Source organism: Ammodytes marinus, assembly GCF_949987685.1.
Source record: "Ammodytes marinus genome assembly, chromosome: 21".
NCBI classification, from domain to species: Eukaryota; Metazoa; Chordata; class Actinopteri; order Uranoscopiformes; family Ammodytidae; genus Ammodytes; species Ammodytes marinus.
Window position 1 is genome coordinate 12,809,925 of NC_137225.1, and position 18,207 is coordinate 12,828,131.

The 18,207-nt window shown below is 41.2% G+C and overlaps 1 protein-coding gene across 1 annotated transcript in view; it reads left to right on the forward strand.

Annotated features, from left to right (window-relative positions):
• Positions 1–18,207, forward strand: part of vav3 (vav guanine nucleotide exchange factor 3) — a gene marked incomplete at its 5' end in the record, with an annotated part of 85,033 nt that overhangs the window by 37,978 nt on the left and 28,848 nt on the right. Inside the window, 11 exons of the mRNA XM_080050611.1 lie at positions 1,876–1,984; positions 2,619–2,720; positions 3,918–3,986; positions 4,280–4,383; positions 4,797–4,896; positions 5,251–5,346; positions 10,557–10,625; positions 11,311–11,397; positions 11,511–11,596; positions 12,493–12,625; positions 15,269–15,378. Coding sequence (XP_079906737.1) covers positions 1,876–1,984; positions 2,619–2,720; positions 3,918–3,986; positions 4,280–4,383; positions 4,797–4,896; positions 5,251–5,346; positions 10,557–10,625; positions 11,311–11,397; positions 11,511–11,596; positions 12,493–12,625; positions 15,269–15,378 — 1,065 coding nt within the window. The remainder of the gene's footprint in view (positions 1–1,875; positions 1,985–2,618; positions 2,721–3,917; positions 3,987–4,279; positions 4,384–4,796; positions 4,897–5,250; positions 5,347–10,556; positions 10,626–11,310; positions 11,398–11,510; positions 11,597–12,492; positions 12,626–15,268; positions 15,379–18,207) is intronic.

Below are 18,207 nucleotides of genomic sequence, written 5' to 3' on the forward strand. Positions count from 1 at the left end.
TAAAAACTTACAGGCTTTTCCCCAAATCATAACATCACATAATCCACTTACAGTGCAAATAGGATTTATGGAATTCACTGGAACTAAGATATTCTATCGTTAGCCGTGTGTGCTTATCAAAACATTGCAATTTTTTAATTGAATGTCTTCCTGACTGTAACCAGCCAGGGCAGTTTCCTTTAAATGAATAAGGCTTGTATTTTGCCTATTGTCGACCTACTTCCCTAGATTGTCGACCTACTTCCTGGATCTCTAAGCATAAACTATTAAGAAAGACAAAGGGTTGGTTTGGAGTTGCATTTTTAAGGGCAGAGCCCGTTGTAACTCGGGGGCGGTGATGTAATTCAGTGGGAGACAGATAATCTTACAGTCAAACTGCTGCCGGGCAAGCCTTACACTGACACTGCACCTCTGGTCTATGTTGAGCGCTGACAGCTCCTAGAGTATAGGAAGCAGCCGCATAGTTATTAGTGACAGAGGCAAACAGCAGCCTGACAGCAGCCAGCGGTGGATGGGAGGTGGAAGTGGCAGCCATGGATAGCACTGCTGAACGGCTCTCAACTCCCATCTGCTCCGTGTTCAGCCGTTATCAAATGGACACAACATGTACAGAAACAGAAACACACTCACACACAAGACACATTCACATCCTGTCTGAATGCTAACTACCACTTACACTGTCAGAAGTCATGAATAAAAAAAAAACAGTAGCGTCTGTAGTTTCTTGATCCCTTGAGGAAAATTAAGGAGGCCTGATGCTCTACAAAAAATCTCCCAGTGTGTGCCTGGAACAGGCGTTTGTTGAACTTTTATAGCTGGTAATTATATTTCTAGTGTACCAATACAGTACACACACACACACACACACACACACACACACACACACACACACACACACACACACACACACACACACACACACACACACACACACACACACACACAGACCTCCTTCTCTGACATGACTTTGGTATCGACCAGTACCTTTTAGCTAACAGTCAGGCGCAGTTTTATAGGATGGCTGGGGTTTTTAATTTTTAATGTGTCTTTAAAACCGCATCATCCATCTTGGGTTCAGTGTAGGTGTTGCATCTAAATTTGTTCTTGGATACATTTCAGGGTTAGTTCTCTCACTCGTCTTTCTTTTTGATGTTAATGAAGATAGCAGTCTCTGATATTAAAACAGCATGCTATTTTTGCAGCAGGAATCAATGTAAATTGCATCAATATGCATAAAACCGATGCTACGAAATCTACATATCATTTAAATTGACAAACCAACTAGTTTGTTCTACACATCTGCTTAATCGTCACTCTTCACTTCGCCCTAATTTACCTGCACACTAATTTAGTGTGTCTTTGTCCTTGTGAGGCTGTGTGTAGAGGTCCCTCTTTGAGAGTACCGAGCGCTCAACGTACTGAGCACACACAAAAAGACACACACACACACAAGCTTTGAGTGGTGTCCTGTAAGCCCAGTTGCTATAGTACAGTAATTGGATCAAATCAGAGTGGTCCGAACAGGCCTGCGGCTTCACACATAACATACTTTGCTTGCTCGTGTGTGTGTGTGTTTATGTGTGTGTTTCTGAGCCACTTTCACAGCCATGGATTAAGGGTTGTCCCTATGACTAACACGATTTGTGGAATAATATTCAAATCCACTCCTGTAAAAGCAGAGACGTGTGTCTTTGTGTGGACATTCGGCGTGGTTGTCATGAGGAGTAAAAAACCCTTTTACACGCTCCCGGCTAAAGTCCGGATCAAACATAGTGTGATGCAATTTAATGTCAGTAACGTATTGTGTCACGGGTGTGTGTGTGTGTGTGTGTGTGTGTGTGTGTGTGTGTGTGTGTGTGTGTTTGTGTGTTGCAGTGAGAAGGAAGTGGAGGATGAGGAGGATCTGTATGACTGTGTGTATGACGATGAAGATGGAGGAGAGATCTACGAGGACCTGATGAAGACAGAAGCCGTCCCTGCTCCGGTTAGTCCTCCTCCCTTTGACTACACTCACGTCTTCACTGTGTGTTTCATCAACACAGCTTTGGCAGGACGCTTATATGTTATATTCTGTACGCCAAATCTGAAGTCCCAAAAATGATCTTTTATTGCCTTGTGGCTGCCGGCATATGGAAAGCCTTTTGGAAATGGATCTGGACTGAATTAAACTGGAAAGATATAAAGAAAACCTTATCAACCCTTGGGATTCAAAGTATCTATTTGCCCCAAAAAACGCTATTTACACCTTTAAAAATATCCATAGATTTTAAATTTTAGTTAATATGTACAGAATGTATTTCTTGATCTACTGCTTTTGGTCCAAATTTCTCTCAATGAAAGCTGTACTATGCTCTCAATTTCATAACTTAGGATATCATGAAGTTAGCAATATTGTTTTACTCTTGTTATGAATGCTTCGCTCAATATAAAATGATGGCGCCTCACACTCTGTCATGATTGGCAGACGATCTAGTTAGAATGTGTGTCCCTGACCTTGCTCAACGTGTTGTACAGACTACATCTGGTGGAAGGCTCAACAGTTTGTCAGCCCACAGCGCTGACACATTGTAACAGTGCTGTGTGTGCGCGTGTGTGCATGTGCGTGTGTGTGTGTGTAGGCGTTCCAGAAGCAGGCAGAGACCGACATCAGGAGTTGCTGTTTAACAGAGATTAAGCAGACAGAGGACAAATACACTGAGACCCTGGAGTCTATAGAGAAGGTACTGACTAACAGGGCTTGTTATCATTACTTTATAATGACACTGCCTTAAAATACAATGCTTTGGGCTGAACATTTTTATACTTTAAATGTATGCAAAATAACACGTTCTCTATAGTGTAGTGTACACATACATTGCAGTTAATGCAAGCTACTATTTGCTGTTATCCGCTGTCGTAACATGGAAACACGCACATCCACAGGAGGCTGCTGTGTGGTCAAGTATGTCCTACATTGGTAGAAAAGAAGAAAAAATAAATGTAATAATGTCCTAAGGACATAGTCTATTGGGATGAAAATCAGTAATGTTACTTGTCAAATGACCTATACAAATTGTATTCCCCCATGTACTGTATATCTGCCATAAAGTGAATTCATTTTCCTTCTCAAAGTTATTTTTAAGCCCACATTTGACTACACTGTGTCAAAAAAGAAAGAAAGCTGAAGTTAACTTTCTTATGTTGGCAATGGTCCCACTCCATTGATTTTGTTTTGTAAAAGGACAACAAGAGCACTAGAAAAAAAAAATCTGGCCCTGCATATCATGTGCAACATGAGAAACTGTACCAACCGAACGACTGTAATATCATGTTTTGGGTCTATAATGGAAAACCATAAAGAGTTGTGTAACCAATCTCTACTCCCGCAGAGAAACGAGTGAATGAATATACTTTTATTTCCTCGAAAATTAGTAGTGGGTGATGGGAAATCCCAGCACTGTGTCTAAAAAAAAACAAACTGCACCAAGGGACCCCAAACTGTGAGAAATGATCTCAGACGTTTTTTTTTCCACCTTAGCCGGCACTTTTGAGGACCGTGGGAGGCCGGTCGTCTCTTACCTAGCTACTTGTCTTCTCACTCTTGTGTACGACCAGGGCCAGATTTCCCAGTGGACTATCTCAGTAGATGACTTTCTATATGATGTAGAAGGTGACTGTGCAGCGGGGGTGTGTGGGGGGGGTGGGGGGGGGGGGGCAAACTCTGAGAATGAGATTATTGTCGTGACCCAAACAGTCCTCCTTGTTCTTTCGCCGACTCAGCAGCTCTTTGCAAACTTGGTCCCATAACATAATAGCATTCTCGCAAAATGACTTTCCCACTCCTTACTCTAGAGGAGCGAGCTTGATTCTCATTCCTCTCTCTCTCTCTCTCTCTCTCTCTCTCTCTCTCTCTCTCTCTCTCTCTCTCTCTGCCGCAGCACTTTATGACGCCCCTCAACATGTTTTTATCCATGGCCGAGATGGAAAAGATGTTTGTGAATATCCCGGTAAGTCATTTTCCTTTGCTTTTACACTTTGCATAGGAATAATCCCAGCTAACTGAGTGGGGTCAATTTGAGGTCCCAAGTTGTCTTTATGCGTTTATATTCTGGTTTGGGACTATTGGTTTGGACAAAGCACGCAATCGAAGGCATCACCTTGGGCTTCAGAATATTGCGATGAACATTTTTCATTTTATTCTGATGATTAATGGATAAAAAAATAATAATAATTAAATTGCAGATGAATTGATGATGAAAATTGTCCGTTGCAGTGCTATATCTTTGTCCATGTGTTCCAGGAACTGGTAAAAGTCCACAAAAGCTTACGGATGGAAATCCTAGACTCAATCCAACACAGAAGTGCCCAGGACCTCTACCAGATCTTCATCACTTTCAAAGAGAGGTAAACTATGGGCCACCTTCTTATACAGTGTAAACACACTTACTGAAACTTTGCTGTCAAAGCTCTTCATTCACATTCTATACATAAAATACATTATAAACTGGAATCATTTCTTAAACTTAATTGCTATATGTCACCAAGTAGAAACAGGTTTAATTTCTCAGTTCATTAATTTAATATGCAACAGGGCTATTTGTTTCTAATTAGCTATGTCTAATTTAGGAAGAAGTGTGTCCGTCAGCTTGGTTCATTTAGGTGATTAAGTGGGTCTTTACTCTAATTACAACCAAGATTAAAAAAGCCTTTAAAATCTGTGATAGTGTTTTTTTATGTTTTTTTTTAGAAAGCTGTAGGTGCCCTTGTGTCCTCTCCCGTCCTCTTTGCTGTTTGCTAATGTGTTTGCCCTGTCCCAGGTTGTTGATCTACGGGAAATACTGCAGCCATGTGGAAACAGCCATCGCCACTCTGGATTACATCTGCAAAGACAGGGAGGATGTGCGCATGAAGCTAGAGGTAAAAAAAGAAAGAAAGAAAGTGTTTTAGTGTGTCGCTAAATGATTGTTTGGAGCCATAAGGGGCCCGGGCGTTTTCATTTCTCAGTATATCAGAATGGACAGAGAAGGCCCTCAAGAGTGTACCTTAGGCTTTTGCAGGTGACAACATTCATTATTGTTATGAAGCTGTAATCGTTTGTCCCCTGATACTCCTAAAAAGTTGAATTTAGCTTTCTTTTTTTTATTGACAGCCCCTGGAAATATTTTTTGGATACACAGGACAAATGCTGCACTGGTTTCCTTTTTTAGTGTTCTATATATATTATTAATAACATCATCTATTGATTTTTCCTTCTCTGTGGCCTTCTTGCAGGAATGTTCAAAGAGAGCCAACTACGGCAAATTCACACTGAGGGATCTGCTAGTGGTCCCTATGCAGCGAGTCTTGAAGTATCACCTCCTCTTGCAGGTACAATACTCTAACCTTATAGGATTTATTTGCGTCTGAACACACACATTCGACGTGTCATGTTGGTGTAAAGCCATACCCTACTGTTATCTACATCCACCAATTAGTGCTGTGCACGTTGGAAAAACAGGTAACTCAGAGAGGCACTGCTTTGCTATTCTGCACACATGTTTAAAACCGCACTAGAGGATGTCCATTCATCTTTGAACACAGCCAGCATGTTTTATTTTTAGTTAAGTACCTTTATGTAGAAATATGGTTTAGAGAAAAACAGTTGAAACTAGTAGAAAGTGTTGATGTTGGGCTTTCTTTTATTTGTGTGTCTAAAAAGTTGTTTCTATAATAAATCAAGTATCACTGCAACAAAGCACATTATTTGTGTTTAAAAATAACTAAGTACATTTACGGTACTTGATAACAATTTCAAGGCGCTTTACCTTACTTAGCGTTACTTTAGGTACTAATTATTTTTCAGATGAAGATTTAAAACAAAAATATTTGATCAACAAACAAAAAAAAAGCATTTATATGGTTTAAACTGCCTAAGAGAATATAACATAGTTAATTTGATACACCTCAACCATATGCAAAACGTATTTGCTGCATGTCACAGCATAATAAATACTTTTATTTTTTGATATTCTAAGCATATTTTGCTTTTAAAACTCACAGTAAGCAGGACTTATACTTTAGAATGGAGTATTTCTTCTTAGGATCTCAGTACTTTTCCCACCACAGAGCATGAGCAGCTATGCAATAAGCTGCATCTCCTTAACCATCAATGTATATTTCAATCTGAGTCACTGTTGTTGTTAATGATTAAAAGCCTTTACTGACTTAATGGATGTCTAACAGGGTCCCATGAGTGAGTGTGTTTGGTTCATCTAAAGGCTCCGTCGTTGCCGGTCATACTTTAGAGTGAGTGCTGCTGACCGCCACTAGGTGGTGCTGTTGATTGCGGGCTTTTTTCTCCCCTCCCCTGCCTCCATCCTTCAGGGCTCTGGTGAGACTACACCAGTCTATTTCTGTAGCTTCTTTATGGCTCTCGGCCGAAATGACTCGCACGTTACCGTCATCCGATCGAGAAAAGAAGGGCAGAGAAAATAGATGGAGAGAGGTGAGGAGTGAAAGAGAGAGAGAGAGAGAGTAGCTGCAGCAGCCAATAAACACAAACAAGTGAAGAGAGATGGAGGGTGAGGTGGAGTGTTTTTTTGAAATGGTGACAACAGTGTGAATGGGAAGCAGAACCTAGGCTGTGGAAACTAAACTGCACCTTTTCAAAATATGTCAGAAAAGACTTGATAACCATGACATATGTTATATATAATAACATGTATATATAGTTATTTATTGATTCAAAGAAATATTGCCATTCTATAATATTTTTCAAAATAGTACAAATGTTTTTTTTTTTACATTGACCTTATGTACAAAGCTTCTTCACAGTGAATGATGCGTCTGTGTGTGTCAGTATGTATGTTGGTGAACTATCCTATCCTATTCTTATACAGACATCATACACTGGGGTTGAAGGTGATCTGTTTATAATGTACATGTGGGTTTGCTGTGATGTACAGTGCATTGATAAGAAGAGAAGCAGCAGCATTGGCTGCGGGTGAAGAGATGTTTTTTGAGCCTACAGAAGTGTGTGTGTGGGTGTGGAGGTGACAGGGGCAACACTTCCTCATCCACAGGGAGGGCTTATGGTATCACTGTGTTTTATTTAGTGCATGTAGTTGTTAATTGTGTGTGCCAGGGTTGAATCTCTGTGGAGCAATGAGTGCATGATGGTAGGATTTAGGAGGCCTACAGCAGGGGTACCCATTACGTCGATGGCATTTTGGGTAGATCGCGAAGGAATTCTTAAAAAAAATATATATAATATATATATAGGGGAGAACGGGGTAATCTGAGCCACTTTTTACATTTGCGAGCTAAAATGATTTATCACTCAAATGTACACATTTCCCATTAATTCAGGATGTTTCCTAGACATGGGCATTAGCAGAATTTTTTTCAAGACAAAGGGCAGTGAAAATATGATTGTTTAAAAAAAAGTTGTCATGTGGCTCACTTTACCCCAGCTGTGGGGTAAACTGATCCACTTACTTTTTCCACTCTGAAACTACCATAACAACAAATATTGTAACAGTAAACATCCTGAAAGCTAGCCACACATTCCAGAACTAATGTCGGACTAGTAAAATAATGATGGGGTTTGGTCAATTAAGCAAAGCAAATTTTCTAAACACTTGAAAGTAACTCTGAACAAAATCAAATACAACATATTATAATTCAAAAGGTTTTAATAAGATTCAAATGAAAGATAGAACCAGTTAGATTAGAACACAGTCTGGGGGTCAGAACACAGGACCCTTAGAGCCAGCTTGTCTCTGGGGGTCAAAGCATAGGAACATCAGAACCAGCGAGAACAGCCTGGGACTCAGAACACACGAGAATACCCAACTGGATTGTAACATCAGCCTGTCATACTCTACAACTAGGCCTACTCTACATTCCAGCCCTGAAGGTTACAGGGAAAGATGAGAAGGTGCTCTTTCCGTGTGGTTGCCCCAGGTCGTCTTCCTGGTGTATTTCCTTGGCATGATGGCTTTTCTACAATGTGTATGACATTAAAATAAAACATATGTCATGCAATATTACATTAAAATATGTTTAAGACTAAACTTAACTTGTGCCTCATGGTGGGGGAAAGTGAGACAGTGGCTCACTTTCCCCCACAGCATTTGGCTCACTTTCCCCCACCACCACAATTTGAGAAAAAACTACCTCTCTTAGCATTTCAGGCTAATCTTTAGCTAATATCATCACATGGTCTTTATATGTTGGTAGTTCATCAACACGTATGATAGAAGTGTTTCTACGTGAATACATTTGCTTTGGCACAACAGTTGATTAAGTTGACAGCAAGACAATTTACTTTTACATGCAAAATACCTATTTTGGTGAAAAAAACATGCTTACCACAGCACCATGAGGTCCTCTCTTTCAGGGCCATGGGGAAATGAGAGCCACCTAGATACAGGGGGTGGCTCACATTACCCGATGCCTCAGATTCCCCCGTTCTCCCCTATATATATATATATATATATATATATATATATATTTTTTACTGGCTCAATATAGGCTCCTAATCTTTGAAGACCCTGAGCATTGACTGGCTCATTATAGGCCCCTAACCTTAGTAGGTAGGGGGGGCATACAGAGATCTGGCACCAGTACATTGATATTTTTTAAATTACATTGTTCGTGGCTACGAAGATCAGGGGCCTATATTGAGGTATACTGTATTAAAAAAAAAAATGAATAAATACTTCACAGAGAGATTTTTTAAACCTGTAAATTTTTTCTTTCTGCTTTTTGGTAATTCTGTGTCCCCAAATTATTCCAGAAAATAGTACTAAATAGCTCACATAGGACACAGCTGATTTAGCCTCAGTATTCTTCTCAAAATGCACCAGATTGATACATTTTACTTTAAAAGTTTCACATTTTTCTTGTTTATTAATCAAAAGAAATATTACACATTTTGTTTTGTAAGACGGACTCTCAGAGGGCCTACGAAACCTCTCAGCCCCAGGGCCTAATATGTTTTGCATTTTTATAGTAGGTAGATCTTCTTGACTTGGTCATTATAAAAGTAGCTCACAAGCTGAAAACGTGTGGGCACCCCTGGCCTACAGTATATGGAAGCAAAATCAGGCAAAAAGAAAACTGAATTTGAAACTTAACAACTGAACCCCTACTTACAAATTAAAATAATTACGGCCTTGTTTTGCTTCGGTACATCTGAACCAGTTTGTGGAGCATATGTTTGTTTTGCAGTACAGTGTGTTCTGTACACTTTATCTGTGAACCCCTACCAGTATTCATTGTTTCTCAGCTTTTTTGCTTGTTATGTTGAGTCAGTAATTATCTGTTTCCAACATGGCTTTCACTAAAAAGGCCGAGATGAGGCTCTCTGAAACTTCAAAGTCTCGGATGGTTAGGATGTTTTCATGCAACTACAATGTTCTACCAAAAGAAAGAAAGAAAAAAACCTGTAGGGACAAAGTGGTTGCATTGTTTCAACACCGATCCATTTATTAGACACTGCCGGCTATCATCCAGGCAGCGCCAAAATAAAGCATCCCCTGGGTTACTTTCCCACGTGGTGACAGACAGAATCTGTCTTGTCACTTCCTCTCTCTCCCAGAGTTCCTCTCTCTCTCTCTCTTGCTCTTTTTTTCTTTGTCTCTTTTTTTGTCATCAATCTTTCTCTCTTTCTCTCTGGCTGCCTTTCGCTCATCATTTCTCTCCCCCCCCGCCCCCACTGAACACACCATTCCCTCAATGAGTCCATCATGTATGGTCCTGGCTATCAGTGTGACCACTCCCTTCCTCTGTATCTCTGTGGATGTGCCGGGGTGGGAGCCAGGATTGATAAATGGGACTCTGCCATCTTGCTACTGATAATAATGCCCAGGTTGAGCTTGACTGACACCAGGGATTTGAGCAGTGCCAAGCAGACATATATATCTCCCTTAGCGGCTCAGTGTGTGTGTGTGTGTGTGTGTGTGTGTGTGTGTGTGTATGTGTATGCGTGGACACACACAGACACACACACACACAGCTTGTATGGGCCTGTATGAAGGACATGCATGGCATCCTTCCTTATCCTCCACTGCTGGGGTGTAGATGTCTTGTTTACGCTGCAGCCAGGCACTGGCAAGCAATTTCAGATACACCGATGCACACACACACACCTGCAATGGATGAGTGCACACCCACACACACACACACACACACACACACACACACACACACACACACACACACACACACACACACGCACACACGCACACACACACACACACTAACACACACACCAAACAATATCTGATTTATTTCAGGGCCGGATTCTTTTTTTTCCATTTCATATCTAAAGCCAAAGCATTGCGTCCTCATGTGTGGGATGTGGTCTTGGTGTATGTTAGCGGTACGATAACAATGCTCATACATTTTGACTTTCTTTCTGTGTTGTGAGTGACAGCTAGCCTGGCTGTCCTTTTTTACAAGTCATATCATATCTTACATAATTACATTTTTGTTATTTAGTTGTTAGAGCTTTGAATCGGTTTCACATTGTGACATAGGTGTTACCATAGTAGACTTACATAGTGTTTGTGTGATTTGTTTGTGTCCAACAGGAGCTGGTGAAACACACTCTTGATTCCACCGACAAGAGTAATCTGCGGATGGCATTGGATGCCATGAAGGTATGTATATATTTTCTCCAGTTGATTTTTTTTTTAATCTCCATGCATTCTTATACAATCACACTGGGGTTGGAAGGTACATCCCACAGCTACATATACAAACATGTTCAACAGTCATTTGCGCGATTCACTGTATTATCCTTAACAGCTATTCATGACTAAACTACAGTAACAACAGTCAAGGTAGCTTGATTAGGACTATACAGGTGTGGTTTCTTCTAATTATATAGTTGTGTTAAATAAACATAATTATATAATTATAGATTATTTCCCCTCCAACGCTCTTTGCCTGCTATGAAAGCTTGTGTTAGCTCCTAAACTATCATTATCCTGTCTGTAAAGAGACTGCAAGGTATTGCACTTCATTGCAAGTCATTGCAAGTCCACAGCTTTTAGCCGCACCATTCACAAATGAGTCAAATAAAGTTCATTTGGACAGCCCAATAACATACACAGTGTCTCGTTGGGGTATACAAGCCCACATCACCCATGGGTATACCTTTTGAAGAAGAATAAAACAGCCCGTAAAAAGAGGAAACCTTAGCACTTAGATAGGGAATAGTAGACATCACGGAAATCTTGAGGGCGCAATATAGTATCTGAGAAAAAAGCAAGTTAAATGTTTTTTGTGATTATGGAACTGAATTAGAAATAGATGTTGCATTGTTTTGTGATTTGTGTGCAGGACTTGGCTCAGTACGTCAATGAAGTCAAGAGGGACAATGAGACGCTGCGAGAAATAGATCAGTATCAGAAATCCATCGAAAACCTGGTAAGACCTGCCGTTTCTTCTGAAATAACAAAAAGACGATGACAAACTTTACTTTCAAAATGCTGTACTGATTCAACCTTTCTTTCTCTATCTCTTTCTTTTTCTCTGTGTAGAATCAGAGTCTGCGTCACTACGGGAGACCCAAGGGTGACGGGGAGGTCCGGGTGGCCTCGGTGGACAAACGAGCTAAACAGGACAGGTGAGATGTCAAGGCTGACACGCTGGTCGACTGCCACACTCTCTCACTCACTCACTCACTCACTGACTGATTGCAGCTTGAGTGGAGTCTGGTGCAGCGGCTGGGAAAATTGCCATAGTATACATAACTCTCAGCCAAAAGTGCTGCTAGAAACCAAACCCGCCTGTCTTGTATAAGCAGAGAACTTTTTTTTTTTCTTCCAACACCTCTGCCCTTCATCTCTAGGATTATGTTACATTGATGAGCTGTCGACTGTATCTTAAAACAACAGGTAGCTTTAGCCTAAGGCAATCCATATCTTACAAGCCATCACTGGAACTGGATAGGCAGACTTTTCTGACACACAGAATACACACCCAAAAAATGTGTCCCAAAACGTTGTTAAAAGTCAATTTCTATGTAGGAAAAGCATTTAGTTATGATGAGACAGCGTTCCAAACAAACACAGTATAATGATGGATAATAAAACCTTTAATAAGCAGTGTTGTAGCTTTAAAGCTAGAGTGCGTAACTTCTGTCGCCCCCATAAGGAATTCTGAGTAATTACAACAACACTGTCTGCGCATCTATGTGAGGTAAGCCTCTAGTGATCGTGCATGGATTTTCATATACCTTCTGCTGTAAGTCCACGTTTTTTTCTGAGCAGTGGAATCAACAACTGGAAAAAAATTTTGGGTGCTTTTTTGGGATTGTTCTGAACTCTTTTTGGAGCTGACAGGCTAAATGAACTTTGTTTCAGTTTGTTTGGCAACGGGTTTAAATCAACCTGTAGCTTTAAGTTTGAGGATGCCTCCTCTTTTTAAACGATGTATGCAGAGTAACATGACAATATTAACTGGTGCATCAATCCAAGTTTGCTTTTCTGCTATTTTGACATGACGCTCTCTGAACCACAGGCACATCTTTCTGTTCGATGCGGCGGTGATCGTGTGTAAGCGGCGAGGGGACAACTACGAGATGAAAGAAGTCATCGACCTGCAGCTCTTCAAGATCACCAACAACCCAACGTCGGACAAGGAAAACAGAAAGGTCTGCACACAGCCATGGTTACTGTTGCCCTGGTGAATTGTTTGATCGTGGGCGTCGTGAGCACTTACCTTTTAAGCGTATGCTGTGCGCTATCACCATTATCAATAAGGCAACATCCCACTTCAAGCTAAAAAGAGCTTCTGATGACACTTCATTTCACCATGGGCTTTATGCCATTCACATCCATCCACTCCAACACCATAGTGAGTGTTTTCTGCTTTCCCCGCTGCTTTTATAAACAGCGTGTAAACTTGAAAACATAATCGTCAAACTTCCTTTTTAGCGTGCTGCTTCATACAAAAACAGAACAAAAAAAAACATCTCATTTAGCAACCAATCAGCTATAATGGAAGGAAGTCTTGCCACCGTTTATGTCTGAGTCAGCAAAGCTCTGCAAACCATGTTGGGACTCGTGACTAAACCAATTAACAGCGCTGCTTGAGCATAATGAGCAGCCCTAACAATGAATCAGATATTAACACAGGTTCATAAAATGGAGTAAAAACAGAGTTAACCTGCATCTGGATAGTATTTCATTAGCACCAGCACCGACCTCTACAGCCCACTGCTGCCCTTTGTGCTCCTAAATGCAAGAATCTTTTCAGCACTTTTCACAAGCAACAAAATAATCAAATTGAGAGAAGAGTCTCAAATACATTGGCACGTGCTTGTTTTCCGGCACATGTCTTACATTGCCTGTGTTTGTTCACAGGCGTAAGATTGAAACAGTGTCAGACAAGAGCAGTCTGCCTCCTCCTCCCAGATGGTGTTATCATTAAACGTCGCTTTGGGCCCGGCTGTGCACACACACACACACACACACACACACACACACACACACACACACACACACACAAGACACACACACACACACACACACACACACACACACACACACACACACACACACACACACACTGAGTGAACACGTGCCAAGCATTTAAAAATATTGCCAATCATAATGAGGAATGATGCCAGGAAACAATGAGTTGGGCAATAATGATGTTGTAAATAACAGACATTAGTAGGCTTACACCCACATTGGCTTCTATAGCTTAACACCCTTAGCTACCTCAGTGGCTGGCAAGATGGATAATGTGCAGTTTGTTTGGTTTAGGAAAATGGCTGTCTTAGGGAAGCAGAAAAGACCCAAAATGATAGATGATACCAGTTATCTGAAGGTAAAACCAAGTCCAAAGTGCACAGCATTAGTTCACTTTTGTTCCAACATTTGGACTGAAGCCTTTTTTTCAATCCCAAAGCTGATTGTTTGAGCCTATGAAGCCGATGCTGCTATAATCAGTATTTCTTTATAACAAAAACAGATCAAATACTACTATATTTAATCTGTATGCTAACTGGAGAAACGTTAAGCAGCTAAAGAGTCAGATATTTCCCTCAGGGAGATGGTGGAGAGGAAAAAACAGAGCTAAAAAACGAGTAAATATTGGATTGCCGGATTGGCAGAAACATAACTTGAAAATGAATGCTAATGATGTGCAGTGTCTACTGGATGTGTTAATATCATGAGGCCCTATTCTAACCAGTTCACCATATCAACTTTAAAGGTCATGGTTTGTCAATAATGTGTTCGTAAGTGGCTGATTTTTATTTTTTTATTTCACGTGGATAATGTTTAATGACATTACCTGGGCAGGCACATTGTCCTGCGTGGTGAAAGGAGTACACAGGGGGTCTGATTGATTGTATTTCAGAAAAAAGATCCTAAAAGAAGTATTTTACATTATATATGTGTAATCCTTTTTTATTCCAAAGATAAACCCAGCAACAAAAAAATAAAAAATAAAATCCTTAAACTGACAGGGAGACACACAAACGCCTCCTCCGTCTCTTCACAAATTGGTAGCTGGAGAGATATCTTTGCCGAGCGTACGTCTTGGGCGTCCGCTGGGAAATGCCTCTGCAGAGCTGCGGCTGCTTTTTTTTCCTTTTCTCTTTTCCTTTCAATAGAAAAAAAAGAAAGAATAAGAGATGAGCTTTCCCTGACAGTGATGTGAGGCTGCTGGCATGTTTTCAGCCTTCAGAGTCGAGCACTGCAAAGTTCAAAACCACAACTAGGAGCCATAATAAAGTGCAATCCCACAAGCATCTGTTTAGTGATGCTCTATCTGCTAAGGCGTGTGTTGACTCAGTCGTCTAATAGACTGATATTTAGCCTTTTTTGAAGTGGGTAAATGTCGGATGATTACAGGCTCACTTACTTGTTTTGGTTGGTGCAAGGCTGACTGATGCCCAGCAGTTATATGGCACAGCTAGCTCACACTCTTTCCCTCAAGCTCTTCCTCGCTTGTTTTGTATCTGTCTTGACAGTTTTCCGCCCCCCCCTCCTCCAGCCCTTCAGCCTTTGCTCTCCCCGAGGCATCCCTCTTTCATTTTGCATCTCGTTGTCTCCATCGGCGCCTGCCTCCTCCTTACTCACTCACTCACTCACTCACTCACTCACTCACTCACTCACTCACTCACTCACTCACTCACTCACTCACTCACTCACTCACTCACTCACTCACTCACTCACTCACTCACAAAAGAATCTTCAATTGATTTTGTTTGCAGACAACGTTTATTTTTTTTCTCTCTCTTAACAATGTGTGTGTGTATGTTTTTCTTTTTCCCCCGTATCAGTGGTCCTACGGATTCTACCTCACTCACAACCAGGGCCAGAGCGGCTTTGAATTCTTCTTCAAGACCAAAGAGCTGAAAAAGAAGTGGCTGGAGCAGTTTGGCATGGCCATGTGAGTGTTGTGTTTTGTCTCTGTGTGTGTTTGTGTGTGTGTCTGTGTCTGTGTGTCTGTGTGTGTCCATGCGAGACAGCGTGACAAGACGTGTGCGTCTCGTCTGTCTCTTGGCTGCACTTTGTCACAGCATCAAAGCGCTCACATTGCCCGTCCTGTTATTCAAGTCAGGCTGCTCCTCGATTTATGAGGGACACGACGCTGTGACGAAAAAGATGAGCAAGATTATAGGCTTCACGCTCACTTTTTAAAGCCCCCAAAAACCTGACTGAAAAATGCACTAACAGTGAAATCCCGGTCCCTCATAGTCCAAACAGGCAACTTTCCAGTCTAATACTTATAATTAATCATGTTATACTTCAACCACCCAGGCATTACAATGAACTGCATCAACCTGTTCACATCTTGAACTGAATCCAATTTCACCTCAAGTGACACCGAAAACGACGAATGGAACAATAGTCTTTCAGTTGTCATCTGTTCTCTATCATTCTGTCTTTTACAGTGTCGTCACATACAGGCTATGACAAAAAACTGTAGTAGCAGATACTATTACTATAATATTACTACATTGGATACAATATTAATGAGTATATTAGTATGGTGGGTTAGGTGAGTGTAAGACACCTAAACTGTGACGTGACTGCAGCCAGTTGGACTCTCAAACAAGTCGAATTAAAAATAGAGAAAGAAAAATACAGAGAAAAAGAAGGAGAAAAGAGAACATTTGTCCAAATTTGAGTTCCAAAGGACGGCAACAGGGCTTGAACAGGAGGTGAGGAAGAGGATGAGGAAGATGACGTGACACCTACGAAACAGAGGCCTCGGCTGATTAACGTTTGTAACCGAAATGAACAAGCTGTGAGAATATAGAGGCTGTTGGCAGACGATCCCATGCTCCCACAGCGATGCTTGATAGATAGCTGAACTGTTCCCTGCCTGACTAAGATTCAGCAGCCACTGAGGGGTGAGGGTTAGACTAGACACACCGCCCTGCATATGGAAAGAAAAAAACGAAGACAAAGGCTGTGTTCAAAAAGCCCTACTAACGTCCTACTCATACTAATTTTGACGTCAATTAGATCATGTTGTGGTTGTGTATGCGAGTTAGCCTGGTCCTACCAGACCATCTTACTTCATTTCATTTGTACTGAAGGTCTGGAATCACTCAAACGACAAAAGGAAACTCACTTGAAGGCGGGTGTCTGTTGAAGTTTAAAACTATTGGATCTGCCCAGTGCCACTCTGGATCTTAGAGCTGCAACGATTAATCGATGAATCGATTATTAATCGATTATTAAAATAATCGACAACTATTTTGATAATCGATAATCGTTTCAAGTAATTTTTTAATAACATTTTTCCAAATTCTCTGATTTCAGCTTCTCAAATGTGAATATTTTCTGGTTTCTTTAATCCTATTATGACAGTAAACTGAAACATCTTTGTGTTTTGGACATAACAATACATTTGAGGAAGTTAACATCAGTGGCGTGGCGTGGGGATTTTTTTTGAGGAAGCCAAGTGAGACAACACCTTTAATCTACATGTTTATTGGAAGGTGGGGGACAGAAAAGGGTAGGCTACGTCGCAGCTTGTATTTAATGTAACTACAAGAGCTATTATAGCGCCTGGTCACTTTACCAGGACTTACACGCCTGTAATCTGTCCGACACCGCTCGTTCGCTCTCTCTCTCTCTCTCTCTCTCTCTCTCTCTCTCTCACACTCACTCACTCACTCACTCACTCACTCACTCACTCACTCACTCACTCACTCACTCACTCACTCACTCACTCACTCACTCACTCTCTCTCTCACTCACACACCTCCTTATCGTCTTATTAAATTATACATTTTATTATAAATGCACCCCCCCCCCCCCCCACTCCGACCGGAATGCACAACTAGCCGCTTAATGCCCAATGCAGATTCGAATTCATTCACAATATATAATTAGGGGACGTTTTAGGCTATTTTAAGTTTCACGTTCACGTGAGACACGACTCACACAATCAGTTGTAGGTGCTTAACATACACACTTTCGAGACATCCTTTTCGTTTAAGCCAAATATTCATTACAACACTATAGCCTACTTAAGACAACCCAGAACAACTTCAGTGGATATACAGTAGGCCTACCAATGCAACTTAATCCAGGCAATCAAGGCACAATTAGCAATACAATAACACAAAACACAACACACATAGCTACACAGACAGTTAAGGGAACAGTTAACCCGCGCCGGGAGAAGGTGTGTATTTTACTCACTATTTGTAGAGGAAGGCCATTAGCTGAAGTTTGCCGCTACCAGCTAGCCACTCGGTGAGGACATAGTTCTCCTCACGGAAAGTGCGATAAACTTTCTTTCTCTCCACACGCATTGGCCTGCCGTCAGATTTGATTTTTAATGGCTTCTCAATTGGCAGTTTGGTAAAATAATTTGTTACTAAATACTCAAAACCTCCACCCTCCATAACTGTTCTTGCTAATATGATAACAATGCAAACATGCTAATCTCCCGCTATTGTTATTGTTGTTAAATTTCAGTGACGTTGATAATGATGCTTTGATTTGATTGGTGTGAAGCCAAAGGCCGAGTGGCTTCCCTTGGCACCCTCCTGACACCCTCCTGACCAATCACAGGAGGGCAGTGTCCTCACCTGATTGGTCAATTCTTTTTCTTTTTTTTACCAAGGGAAGCCAGCTCGCGCTGGCTTCCCTTGGCTTCCTCGCAGACATACAGTGTGCAGTGTAGTGTTTCGCCGCGTCTTCAGAATCTAAATGTAAAGGGGCGCTGTTTCGCGCATTGTGAAATGCTCAACGTGAG